This window comes from Accipiter gentilis, chromosome 16 (genome assembly GCF_929443795.1).
Source record: "Accipiter gentilis chromosome 16, bAccGen1.1, whole genome shotgun sequence".
NCBI lineage: Eukaryota > Metazoa > Chordata > Aves > Accipitriformes > Accipitridae > Astur > Astur gentilis.
The window spans coordinates 12,534,807-12,549,076 of NC_064895.1; the positions used below are offsets into that span (position 1 = coordinate 12,534,807).

The 14,270-nt window shown below is 39.5% G+C and overlaps 1 protein-coding gene across 6 annotated transcripts in view; it reads left to right on the forward strand.

Annotated features, from left to right (window-relative positions):
* Positions 1-13,890, forward strand: part of RNF144A (ring finger protein 144A) — a 65,798-nt gene extending 51,908 nt beyond the window's left edge. For all 6 annotated transcript variants that reach the window (XM_049818552.1, XM_049818555.1, XM_049818556.1 and 3 more), the window contains 6 exons: positions 3,851-3,955; positions 4,168-4,228; positions 5,292-5,499; positions 7,347-7,494; positions 8,813-8,902; positions 12,008-13,890. In XM_049818552.1, the coding sequence (XP_049674509.1) occupies positions 3,851-3,955; positions 4,168-4,228; positions 5,292-5,499; positions 7,347-7,494; positions 8,813-8,902; positions 12,008-12,139 (744 nt within the window). In that variant the 3' untranslated portion in view covers positions 12,140-13,890. The remainder of the gene's footprint in view (positions 1-3,850; positions 3,956-4,167; positions 4,229-5,291; positions 5,500-7,346; positions 7,495-8,812; positions 8,903-12,007) is intronic.
* The last annotated feature ends 380 nt before the right edge of the window (positions 13,891-14,270 follow it).

Below are 14,270 nucleotides of genomic sequence, written 5' to 3' on the forward strand. Positions count from 1 at the left end.
TCTTGACCTGCAGTTTATAAAACCTTATATAAAGTTTTAAATATAGTTTATATAAGCTATATATAGGTTATATATAACGCGTGTTGTGCAGTGCTTTGCCATCCTTTGTCATAGGAAATTACAAAAGTTATATGACAGTTTTCATGGGGTTCCCTGTCTAACATTCATATATGGTAGCATATTACAATCTCCTTTTAATTTAAAAATATATGAAGTTGTAAAATGAACATTAAGGTATAGATATTACAGTTACGGAACCCAAACAACCTTAGTAGTGTCCTAGGGTGCCATCATATAATAATTGTTATTTTCCTCCCCTGAGTCATTTGGTATGCTGAAAGTGTGCCTGGCAGACAGAAATCTAAGCTGCTACAATTACCTGTTCACTTGTTGCAACTGCAACTTAAACCAGAGTAACTTGCCTAACGATTGTTATAAACTGACATGGTGTAGTTCTGGATTGGGAAGGGGTAGGAGCAAACACATGGTTTGTTACTGTAGCTGGTCTAATGACTAAAAACTTACACACTTGGTCCTCTCTTGCTAGCTAGGCAGGTCTTCATTATTCCAGGTGAAGATTGTCAGAGTACAGAAACTAAGTACGAAAAAATGTAAAGGAAACTTATGACCTACTTGAATTAAGTAAAGAGTTATTTTTTGTGAAATGCCAAGTCTTACCCTGGCTTTATCATGTCAGACTATACACATGAGTAGAAATGTACAGAATAACCACCATCAGTTTTTGATAGGTTTAGAGTATCTCCAAGTGTGACTTACTTAAATAATATTTAGTTATTTAATTACTGAAATATGATGAGGGTTTTTTTTTTAAAAAAGAAAGAATCAAGTGGAATTTAGCAGAAGTGTTGCTTCAAATAGAAGTAAATTTCCATTGACACTTGTCCAGCAAAGAAAGAATAAAGATACTTCTCAGCATATTGGTTTTATAAGGGTCAATGTACAACAAGAAGGATATCTTGTGACCTTATTCCAACCTCAGCCCTTAGGTACCTAATTTCAGCTCCTGTTTTCTCTGAGAAAAATTATGTAATACAGTACATTTTGAAAGTTCTTCAGGGTGACTTACTCTCCCCTGTTTTTCATTTGTCCTATGTGGTACTTTATTACCTTAATGGAAATGCTATGAAGATATTTTCTTCCAGCATGGGATCAACTACACGCTGCATAGAAAATGAGCAACAATTTAGTTGTCATCTTTTTGCAGTTGTTTTGTAATGAATTTTTCATAGTATATAACTGAGTAGCTAATCCTACTGCGTTGTTTTGCTTGCATGCTAGCATTTCTAGTGCTGTAGCCACTTTAAAATTTTCTGACACAAGTGGCTACTTGTGTCCACTCTCAAGAGAAGCCACAGGTACCCTGTGGTTCAAATTCTCTTGCAACCACTTTGGGTTACTGCTTGTCCACCCAAGACATTTCTAAAATGAATAAGTCTTGAGCAGACAGGGTGTTTTATCCTCTGCCTGATTTACAGTGATATTTCATGGCCTCAAGACAGCATCTGCATTCCCAGAAGATGTAGCATAAGAAGTGCACTTTGGCTGTGCTGTTTTTGAGGAGGAAGGGGCCAGTACCACATCAGGGGAAGGGGAAGGCCTTGGACACTGCTTGAGGCAGGGATGAACTGTGTCATTCCTTGGAAGATGTGAGGAAAGGGAAACAAATCAAACAGGCTTTGGCAATGGTCCCGGGCAGGTTGAGGAGGAGAATTAACCACATTAATGATTAATGATGGCAAAGCTCCTTCAGCTTGGGAAGTACTTTCTATGAGTGCTAAGTGCTGGCATTAAAAATGTATGCATTTTCATTTTAATCCACACTTGGCATCTGCAAATGGAGGGGAAAGGGAAGAGCCAACAGTGTCATTATAGCAACACTAATACCTCACTACAACTGAAATCACAGTTTGCCAGGGCATGCAACCTAGGATCTAGTTCTTGCAGAGCTCAGCCTGCTGTGGTCACTGCTAGTGGTTCTCTTGAGCTGCTTCACCACCTGCCCTGCAGAGCTCATAAGTGAAGGCTTGGAAACCTTCTGCAAGCCAAACATCTACCAAGTGAACAGTTGGCTTCATTAAATCCCTACTGATAAAGAGGAAGGCATAGATAGACCATAATCTGTCACAAGTGGATTTTTTACACATGTAAAACTTTTAAAGGTATCAATTATCCAGTCTCTGTTTTTCTTTTCCAAGAAATAGACCTGTTGTCTCTGTTGCATAGGAGATACAGGGAAGGGGACGCTGACAGAAATTAATTGCTGTGTCCTCAAGGTGGTGGCATGTTGCCACCCGAAAAGCTGTGTACCAGAGCAGCAGAAATTGTGTGGGCAGGAAGTGAAGTTTTTCCTGCAGTCAAGCTGCAAGAGGTAAAATCTAGAATAAAATGTTAATATAGGTGATAGGGTCTCTGAAAGGAGCTGAATAGACATACCAAGAGGCTGAACAGGAAGAGAAGAGGCTGAATGAGTAGATTCAAAGTCTGAACCTTAGCAGCTACAAGCCACATGTGAAGGTTTAAGCTGGAAACATGCTCATTGGTGGGCCTGTGTGATGGTGTGGCTGGAAGCAAGAAGCGGCTTTGCACTCTGACCTGCAGTTAGGCACGCTGGACTCCGCAAGGTTGATGCAGCCCTTTGCCTTCCCACGCTGATGGTGAGTCGGCAGCTGCGTACCTTTTACAAGTTCTGTCTGGAAATGGTAACTGAAGTCCCTGTTTTGCCAGCTTGCTGCAGTGTGTAATCTTTCTCACGTCCCACCCAGGTGTATGCTGAGCTTGTTTTGTACCTTCATTGCACTCTGCTTTTGGTCTAGCCTCACTCCTTATTCACATATCTGGTAATGGAGAGTTAGGGGCCTACTTTCTGTAATTGTCTCCAGTTTGCCACTGCTAGCTGAGCTCGCAAGCAGGACCCATCCGCTGAAAAGCAGCAGACCCTCATTTACTCTTTCTGTGTAGCGTCAGGCTGGTAGAAGTTGGAGAGAAGGATCTCTCTCTCTCCCCCTCCATCGCGCTCCCTGCCTCCCCAGCAGACACCTATGCAGTAGCTCTCACCTTGATGTGCGAAGTGTGGAGCTGGAGGGGGGTGGTTGCTCTTCAAGAACAACAAGCTTTGGTCTTAATTTGCCCTTAGTCTAAAATATCCACTTTTCTTCTCTGTTTTGGTTAGATGCTACGTTTTCAGTTATGACTTGGGTAAAATGCTGCAGTTGCTAGGGGAGAAAAGTATTAGTATTACCAATATTTATTATTTGGTCCCCATGGAAACTGTAGTTCTTCTGGGAGTCCTAATTCTCACATTTTTCCTTTCTGTGGAAAAGATATGTCTTTAACCATGAAGTTCAGATAGTTATTTTCTAGAAATAGAAGGCAAGATACACTGCTCCGTTTTGCTGTCTGATGTGCTTGACAGATGTCTGTCTATGGGTTGTTACTGCTTACTAAGCTGTGTTGTGGTTTCCAGTCATATAAAGATGTTTGGAGTGTGGTTAATCTAATTTTATCTTGGTGGTGGTTTCTTATTTTTTTTTCCCCCATTCCTAACTCCTTGTTTTATTTGTTCTTTTCCCCATTAATGTTATTTTTTAATTTGCTGCATATTTTAAATTGAAGAAGAGTTATTTGATGGGAAAATGAACTTGCTATTTTCTGTTTAAAAGTATAACTGTGGCAAAAGCTGGGAGCATGGCCCATGGCTGTAGAAGGGACATGGTAGTGTCTGTTTTTTCAGAGAAGTTTGAGTTCTTCAGATTTTCAGAGTAAAGCTGTTAAAATACTAAGTGGTTTGTTCTTGGTGAGATAGTTAACTCAGTCTTTGGCTCTCTTACAGTGCCTAAAACAGTATGTGGAACTTTTGATCAAAGAAGGTCTAGAAACAGCTATCAGCTGCCCTGATGCTGCCTGCCCAAAGCGAGGTCATCTGCAAGAAAATGAGGTACACTTTTACTGCAAATAGTTGGGTGGGTTTTTTCCTTTTCTTTCCAGGATGTTTGAATGTGTCTTGCCCTGTATGTTACAGCTGCTATTGTTGCCAACATACTTTTTAAATAATTCTCGAAAAGTCAAATATTTTGTCTTAATTTGTTGAAAATTACTTAGATTATTGCTGTTCCTAATTGGAAATTTGTCTTTTCCTTCCTTCAACAGATTGAGTGCATGGTTGCATCAGAAATCATGCAAAGGTATAAGAAGCTACAGTTTGAAAGAGGTAACATGTGTAACACTACCCATTGGAAGGCTGTGGGAATGATATCACTCCATAGCGATCCCATAAATCAGAATCTGGTTCTGCACATGTTCATGCAGTAGCCTTGTGCATTAATTGTTTGGTCCTCACAAAAAAAAAAGAAAACCAAAAAACAAACAACAAAAAAAGAGAAACATTGTTTCTGTTCTTGCCTGTGTGATTCCCAAAATTGCAGCATTCTGGGAATAAACTAAGGAAAGCAAATTGCTATGTACTATATTGCTCTATAACTAAGGGAGGGAGTGACTTCTATTTTGAGCTTTGCTGTTTGAGTAGAGTACTACCAGTGCTTTAGGGGCTGGGGAGGTAGACTGACCCCTTTTATGGAGTCAACATTATCTCCCATGACGATATCTGGTGCAGAATCACTAGGTAGTTCTGTGTGTAACAATAACATGAACCTTGTTAATTTTTATGAGGATATAAGCTGACTGGATGCCTATGAGGATGTTGAACTCTGTGGCCATAGAGACCTTACAGTAACGTTTTGCTTAGGGCAGGACTCAGCCTAGAAACCACTGAAGTCATTGGTAGGTTTTTATGGACTTCAGTGGGCTTTGAAACATGAAATAACTTACCAGTAAGCAGCCTCCAAGAAAGGGATGAAACTATTTAACAGTCTTAAGCTATTGTTAATCATATGGTTACATTAGGGCAGAGGCCAACTTGAAAGAGAGTCCTACTAGGCACTGTAAAAACATTTTCTGATGGGTTATACCTGCATACTATATGGTCTATCTAACTTCAAGTACAACTGAAGAAAAATAAAACATCTCATTCTCAGAACAAGTTTAGTTCAGTGAATGAAACTGGGCAATTAAGTCAAACTCGGGAAACTCACTTTAGTTTGGTGTCTGTTTGCAAAGCAGGCCAGATTTATGTTTAAGTGTGTAGCATAAATTAAAAGGCTTCTTTTGAAAATGTCTTCAAATGCCCTGCCAGTCAACCTCAGCTGGAATACATTGTTGTAGAAGGCTGGTCTTGTAACCGCCTTTGAATTTTGTTCTTTTATTTCCCTTTGCAGAAGTGCTTTTGGATCCATGTCGGACTTGGTGTCCATCCTCCACTTGCCAGGCCGTTTGCCAGCTCCAGGAATCAAGCCCACAGGACCCCCAGCTGGTCCAGTGCAAAGCCTGCGACATTGAGTTCTGCTCTGCTTGCAAATCTAATTGGCATCCAGGTCAAGGCTGTCAAGAGAACATGCCAATCTCTTTTCTTCCAGGAGAAACAAGGTAAAGTATTGCAAAAGATCAAGTATTGAGAAACAAAATGCTCAGTCTTTGAACAAACCGGAGTATGAATAGTAAAGAGACATTTTCCTGATCTTTTGTTTTAAAGCTATTTCCTTCACATAGTCACTCCTGTTCTTTTAATGCTGTATTCCAAAACTGGATAGCTCTTGGCAACCTCACTCCTTGCCACCATTCCCGGCAAAGCGCAAAGGAGCTGCTTGAGCCTCCATCAGCAACCCTTTTGCCCCAGTGGGAAAAATATGATGTCCAAGCAGCTCATTAGCTTCTCTTCAGAGAAGATCTTGTTGCTGCTGCTATTCTGGACAGCATGAGGGTTGGTAACGTCATGCCAGACAGTGATTTTTAGGATACCCTGTCAATCACTGTAACGGCTGCGCATTTGGCCAATAATCTTAAGTTCTGTTTCCAGTGGCATACTGCATCCAGTGAATAAGAAAGACCATTGTACATGTGTTCCACTTAATGTTTGGGCTTTTTGAAAGATTGCATAACAATTCAAGGTATCATTAAAGCCCTGGCTAGCCTTGGAGTTAGCTATTCCTAACTTGTCTTCTTTCAAGCTTTGCTGTAACAGATGACTAGCTAGGATGTTGTCATGATGAGTTCCTGGTCAAATATAGTAACTTTTGCATATGCTTTTTGTGTGTGATTGAGCAGAACTGAAGCTCACTAAATTTCATAGCAAGGTAAAAACCTTTATCTATTTTCCTTAGTGTTTTGGTTGCTTTTAGTTTTTATTTCATGCTTCATTTTTTACTCCATTGAGGTTTGTTTTTTCATTATTTTGGAGCATAATGTGCCAGTAGCAGTTTGTGCTACCATGCGTTTGGAGTTCCCTATACAGCTTGTGGATTCAAAGCATTTTTCTGCATTACAGTTGCCCCTAGTGTTACTAATGAGTGTGTGTCCTTTTATCCTGCTGTTGGGCAAATCAATCAATCAATCAAGGGTCAGTCCTGTTTTCCAGCAAACTGTTGATTCCCCATCAGTCGTTCTTGTATCTCCCACTGGCAGTGGCTGCAGGAAGAGTCATTTGTTAAGGTACATTTTAGTTGTTAGTGTGCATAGAACCTGCGTATGGTAGACAGCTACTCAAGAGAAATAAATGTTCTTCCAGAGTTTCCACATTCCTCTGTGTTGTGCCCACTATATGAAGGGACATCCTATGGTTTTGCACAGTCATGCAAGACAAGAAAAGGCGGTGCTGACGCTAACTCATCAACAGTGACTCGTTAGGACAGTGTTAGAGACAGAGATCAACTCTGAAAGAACAGCATGCCCCAAAAACCTCTTGGTTCCTGATTTGGAGGGAAATTCCTAGGCAGGATCCTCAAGGAGGGCAGAGACAAGCACTCTGTCCCTGGTGCCCCAGTCCGAAGGAATCTGGTCTGGGCTTGTTGTGCCATCAAGGGATTGCTTCCTTTTCTGGGAAAGAAGAAGGGAGGAAAAAGGAAAATGACCCAGACGTGCAAAGTATTTAGGTGTGAACTAGCTGCTGCTCATCTGATATATTGCAGGAGAAAACTGCATAATATCTGTTAGTATCACTAGATAACAAAAACAGTTGGTAAAATATGTGGTAAAGAAAGTGTCCTGACCTTTACACACTGTAGTCATTAAACAATTTTTCTAGAGATATGTTTGAAAAATAGTATAGCCAAAATATCTGAATAATAAAACCCAGTTGAATATCTGGATCTCTAGTAATTTCTCTTTTTATTTTTTTAAATGAAAAATTAGGCTTACCTTCTTAGCACAGTTCTTAGATGTTCTTCTCTAAACGGACTTGGCCACACATCTTACTAATTCCTCACTCTCTCCCACAGTTCAGTTTTTAAAATGGAAGAAGATGATGCTCCAATCAAACGCTGTCCAAAGTGTAAAGTTTACATTGAACGAGATGAAGGTTGTGCCCAAATGATGTGTAAGAACTGCAAACATGCCTTTTGCTGGTACTGTCTGGAATCTCTTGATGTAAGTACATGCCATGCAGTCTGGTTCTCAGAAGCTTAGATGTTCATTGCTTTGCCATCCAGCTGTCACAATAATCACTTAAATAGTAGCTCACTAGCTTCTGCCCAACTTGGTGGACCGCAACCCACCAGAGCTGACGTTGGTAATTTGATAGGATTTGTATGCTCTGTTTTACTTATCTGACCTGTGTGATCTTAGCATTTTGCCTATGTGAGGCAGTAAATAATTATTAAAAATTAAAATATTACGAAAATATTCTGTTTGCAATCTTTACGTGGCAACTTACATGGAGGAGGGGCAGTGCTGCTTTTTTTTTTTTTTTTTTTAATTAATTCTTCATTTAGTACTGACTTTTCAATGTTCCCCTTCTTAAAGGAGTTACAGGATGAGTATAGCAACGTTCTTAGTCTGTGGAAGTATAACAAACTCTAGAATTGGTGTCACCATGCAGGAGACTAGCAGTCAGATTTGTTTACCATTCATTGTATTCTGTGGGACAAGAAATAGATCTGACATATGAAAAAGAATACAATGTTCTCCTAACATCAGGAATTTGTCTGTCTTTAAGCTGCTGCTGTCATATGTTTATGTTTTCTTTAAATCAGCCTGTTATCGTGCCCAAGGATCAGAGTATATACAACACCCAACATCTGTTTCCATATTGTCTGTTTTACTTTATAGCATTGTTAACAATAGCAAAGGAAATGTTTTAGGTTCCCGAAAGTTACTCTGACTATTCAAGTCCTGTGGTTGCCCCATTTGAATTCTTTACTAACAGTCCTTAAGTCACAGGCTTCTCACAGGCTCAGTTAAAAAGCAGTATTCCCTCGGTACTAGGCCTGCTATCGTGGCTGGTTTGCAAAAGGATGGCAGGACAGATAGGGACATCATTTCTTAAAAATCTGTGTTGTGCTTTTATTCTTCAACTAGTAAAAGGAACCAACTTTGGGAAGTCTGCAGTACAAGTATTCATTTTACTTTTTTCTTTCTGTATGTGTGTAAAATATATGCAATGGTCAGCTTATCTTCTTGGATCCTCTTGTAAATTCCATCCTAGCATTTAAATATGCAGCTCGAGAGCCTTTAGGAGAAGTATTCATTATAGATATGTAACATTTGCTGAACAAACCTGTTTGTGAAGATGCTTAACTGTAAACAAAGCACTTTGGAAAGGTTGGACCTGTCCATATCCACTTCACTAAGCTTTTATCTTCCTGTACAATTCCTGGTTATAAGTTCTCTGGAGATAGTATTTTATAACTTGAAGAACAGTTTGTACTTCTGGTTATTGCCTACCTTTTCATTTAATTTTTTGTAGGATGATTTTCTCCTTATACATTACGACAAAGGACCTTGTCGAAACAAGCTGGGACACTCCAGAGCGTCTGTTATCTGGCACAGAACACAGGTAAAGCTCAGATCTTTAAAAGCACTGTACAGGTCTACTGCTGTCATAGTGCCTTCCTTTGCCTTACTCATTTTAACACCTTAGGGTGAAGTTCTGTGCCAAATGGTAACTGATTTTCATAGCAGATTTGAAGAGGACAGTAGCTTGGGAAGGAAGTTACCTCTTCCAGAGAGGACGCTCCTTGGCCAAAAGCCCCTGAGAACTAGAAAGGGTACCTTTGCAGAGCCAGTTAAGTGCCAATCCAGATATTCTCTCAGTAAACTTGGAGGATGAACTAGGTTGCCACCATCCATACTATTAACAGGAAGCGTATCTTGCAAGGGGTCTTTAGCTCCAGATCCAAAACTGGAAAGGAATAAACCTGAGTATGCTCAGTATCTTGCTGTGGACTCCAGTTGATTCATTCATGTAGGTTGCATAGAAAGTAACCCCATGAGCTTATCCATTGTTTCAAACACATATTCAAATTGACAATTACAAAGAGTGTGGGGGTACCTCTTGTAACCTAGATCCAGTGTTGCTGGACCCAACATGAATGCTGGTAATGAAAGAGCTCTCTGCACTACTTTGATGCATGAAGTGTAAATGCCAATGTGTGACTTGGTCCATTCTACTGCCTTTATGGTCACTTCAGAGATAACAGGGACATCTGGGTATCTGAGTCATCTCTTCCTAAATTAACTGTGTGCCAGTAAAAAGCTACCTTAGCTTGAGATGAAGTGCTTTTCTTGAAGTACAGGTTTCTTTCCATTTGACCATAAACCCCAAGTCTAGAGAATAAACCCCAAGTCTGGACAAATTGCTAAACGGAAATAAAGAGAAGGATCGCACCACTCTCCCTCCGCATACTCCCGTGGGCGCCTGAGCTATGGACTGGGTTTTGCTTGGCTTAGCCAATGGTGTCTTAGGAAGTGTGTGGGTCTGTAGGCTTTCTTGATATACTGTAATATGAGGTGATTAATCTGGTATTTAGAATCTGTTCTTAGCCACAGCAGTTAGTGCAAATATGTTTGATAAACAGTATGTTTGATATTCTGGTCATTGTCGAGAACAAAAGTGATAATTCTTTACCAGTCAGGATATACTTCTGCTAAACCCACTAAAGCCAAATCAACATTGCAACTGTTTCCTTATGTTAAGTTTCTTTGAGTATTTATGCAAGGAAAATTGAGGTGAGCCATTGGTTTGTTGTTTGTGGATTTAAAAAAAAATATTTGTTTTGGCCAGAGGGAAAGGCTTGATGTTGAGTAGGGCAGCAACTTCTTCAGAAGCAACAGAACCAAGTAGAAAATGAGTAAGTAATACTCAGCAGGCAGTTTTGTTGAAACAAACAAACAAACAAACAAAAACACACACAAAAACCCCCAAAATAAACAAAAAAAAACCCCACAACAGACAAAATGAAACGTAATGAATTCTTTGATGACATATTGAGGCTGAAAGGAAGGTGTAAATAGATAGCTCGTAAAAATTACCAGTAGTCAATCTGGTCCACTGAATTGCTATCTTCCCGCTTGGCTCTGTCTGACCAGTGCACTCTTAGCCTGGGCTGCAGAGAGCTAGGCAAGGGCATGCTGTCTCCAAAGAGCGGTATGGCAATAGTTGCGGCTCACATTTTTAAAGGAGGTGAGACTTTAGCTTTGGTTTATATCTGCAGCAAATAAATGCAAAGATTAGTAAATGGAAGTTGCGTCAGGTTGTCAGCACCTCCAAAAAAAGAATGAGCAATGAAACGTGCACACTTCTGAAGCTGAAAATGAAATTGCTCTTGGCAAGAAATAAAATTGTTAGGGCAAGGAAGTTTGAGCTCCTTATCCTTGGACAGCCAAAAGCCAAGACTGAAAGAATGTGGTGTGGTAGGAGGCAGCCTGAGGGGGGTGACTGCTGTCCCACAGCGCCATCTCCTGCAACCAGCCTTGCCTCTCACCACCACCCCCCCCCCCGAAAACCCCCGGATACTGGAATTGCAAAAAGAAATACGCAGTAATTGGAACGAGAAATTGGCTGTGGCTGACAAAAGTGCTAGTAAATCATCCTATCTATACCATGACTAATTAAATATTTGCCAGCGAATTGAAGCGGCATTTCTAGCCCTGGCTAGAAGAATTCTTAATGAGTACTGCACTCTAATTTCATTTTGCCTTCTGTTGTGAGGTTTTGCTAGCAGATTAGCATTCCATTTCTGCCCTAATTATTCAAAATTATTCACAGACACTCTCATATGAATAAATCTAAATTATTTTCTCAAATAATTTGCAGGCATATTGTTGCAGCATTACTCTTAACAGTTGCCTATGGCAAATGGGAAAGAAAATACCTCAGGCGATGAACTTCCACTTGAATGTTTTTTTCAGTAATTTTCCAAATTTAAACTCTGTAGAAACTCATAGGGTTTGGCACAGTGACAGGATGGGTAGGTCTGTTGCTCTCTGCCCATGCTGGGAAGAGGGTGATCAATAAATGTCAATTAAAAAAATGCTTGATGTCCCCTGAACCAGCAGGATGAGCTCAGGTCTGACTGAAAAAAGCCATTGCATATGCGAAGTCCTCCTATAGTCCACAGTGTTTATAATCTGTGGCTGAGATTCCCAAGCTTGTGATCCTGCTGGTGGAAAGTTTGTGGGAGTCTTCCCAGATTCTCAGTGAACACCAAAACTTTCACAAATTCTTTTTGGAGTCTTCTCCAGCAAAAAGGGGAGCACCTGAAAGTGGGAGTCTCTAAGTGTCTTGTAGTCTTGATCCTGATATTTAATATTTAGATTTGGTCAAGAAAAAAGTATCTAGTCAGTTGCTTCATTAGTCGTTTGAGATATAGCAAAACTCAAAAAGGCAAATAACCATCTGCATCACTTTGTGTGGTGGAACTGAGTTGTGTGGCACGGTTCTGACTGGAGCAATGAAACATGAGTGTTTACTCTCTGATTTCACTCACGTTTACTGATCGCAGGAGCTGACTGTAGCATACGCTTTGGGGGGAAGTCCTGGCTCTGGTAAGGTCAATGGTATTTGCCGACATCCTTTTGAAGGACACTGATGATGCAGTGGTGTCAGCAGAATCTAGGCAATTGCTGTCCCTAACACAGTGCTATTCCTTTTCTCTTGCAGGTGGTAGGAATTTTTGCAGGATTTGGTCTTCTACTTTTGGTGGCCTCCCCTTTCCTTCTACTTGCTACACCATTTGTTCTGTGCTGCAAGTGCAAATGTAATAAAGGAGACGATGACCCACTACCTACCTAGACTGAGAAGACTGGACTCATCACAACATGTGTTTTGATTTTATTGTCGCTGTTGATGTTTCCCTCTTGCACTTACATTGCTGTAGCCTTACTTGCCCCATTCTGCTTTTCATTGACACACAGTCTTGGTTTCAGGAACTGTGGTTACTACTGTTGCATTGCTCAATTGATATTAGACAAAGGAGGGTAATGGAAGGCAAGTCTGGTGCTTTAAGGGAGACCACAGACCTGGGTAGCTATCTGAAATGAAGAGATGATACTGCTAAAAATAATGCAAAAAGTTTCTGCTGCCCTGCTGGTGGACTGGGAACTGTACTGAATGCCATCAGCAAAACAAGCTGAAAATGCATACAAATCTAAACTTCTGCCTATCTGTTCACTTCCAAATTTGGTGTCTTATTCCTGTATATATTTAAGTTGCCTGTCATTTAAATCAGATAGTCAACTTAGTGTGACTTTACCTTGTTTATTACACATCTGTTTTTGTTAAAGCCATCACAATGTCCTTTTTAATACCTATTTTTCCAAGTATAACAAAATCAATAAGGTGCATATAGGCCATCCTATGCCTTTCTTGAAATTTGGGAAGGGTTAGAAGGACAAAGTTGGTCCTGTTGACTTCCAGGAATTTTTTGAAATCTTATAAGAAATTTGTTGATTGAAAGCTACATTTTAAAAATGACTTGATGGAGCTGTAAGGTTGAGTGGTAACGCAAACCTGCTATTTAATCAAGGTTCTTTTAAAAATGCATTGATGGTATTGATTACCGCTGGACCACTAGTGTTTTTCTGAATTTTTATTTTTTGCTGTTGTTTCGGGTTCTGCTACACTTACAGGGCTATGTAACTTCTAATCCAGGTATCTTAATCTTTTTTTATAGATATATATATATATATAATCCTATTTAAACCAAATGTGTAAATAGCCGCACTATTGAAATATTTTGGAAGTTCAAGTTACATTGCTTCTGTCCTTAGGGCAATTATTAAAAAAAACAGGACTAATTTTACTATTTAGCTGACTCTTGGGTTATCAATGAATCTTTCCTTTTAAGTATAAAAATATATCAGGTTTTTCCCTGTAGTTAATAATAATGCCTGGGATATTTGTGGAAGTTGTACTTTACATTTAAACAACTTAGCCCAGTTTTAGAGTTAATATCATATGATGTATGGTATATGCTGATAATAACAATACTGTGACGAAACAAGTTTTTATTTGAAAAATAATCACTTGACTTTATTTGATAGTTTTGCAGAATTCACAGTGCTGTGTTCCCAGGGTAGTAAAGTGTGCTAGTGAACATACTATTAATCGTTGTAGTTTCTCTTTAGAAATATTTTGATGAAAACTATTTTGCTCTGATTTTAAAGCCTACAAGAATTTGACTAATAACTTCTTGCCATGAAATATGAAGCACCTGAAACAATGTGTATGTCTGTGTGTAGTACCGAAGGAAAACATTCTTCTGAATGGCTTGTGGACTGAAGTTTGACTGCGGTTTTTTTCATCATCATTTATTTCTGTGCATTATCTACATACTGAGATGGATGAATATATTGAAGCCAGGATAACTTTGCACTGAAAATGAATTAAGACTCTTAAATGCAACTGCTTCTGGCTGCTGTCACAGGCTGGGAATATGTTTTCATAGATCAAGCATAAGGAAATGACTCCTTTCTTTATTATCTTTTGTTTTATACCGTCTATCTGTTAAATAAAAAGACTGTAGGGTACAATTTTGAAAAGGGCCACTGTCTTTTTATAAAACTATTCTTGAATTTCTTCTCCTCCCCCTTCTTCCAAGTTTAATGGTATGCAAATTCAAACTGTGTCTAACCACAGATTTTAGTTCTGGGAGCTGGAGGTTATCTGCAGTTTGCTTATTTGGCTTGATTTTAATGAATTCAGCCATTGTAACATGAAGAAAAAGGATAGTTGGTTTCCAGCAAGTCTGAACTCCTTGTGACATCTTCAGATTGTTTATGGCAATGCACAGTTCAGTTCTTTTGTTATCAGAGTATTTTTAGTATTTTAGCTGCCTTTGATATTCAAAATTGCTTAGTTGTTCAAAAATACCTGTAGGGTAGCCTGGGTAGTGCATTTGGTCGCTGTTTGCAAGCTCCCGAGG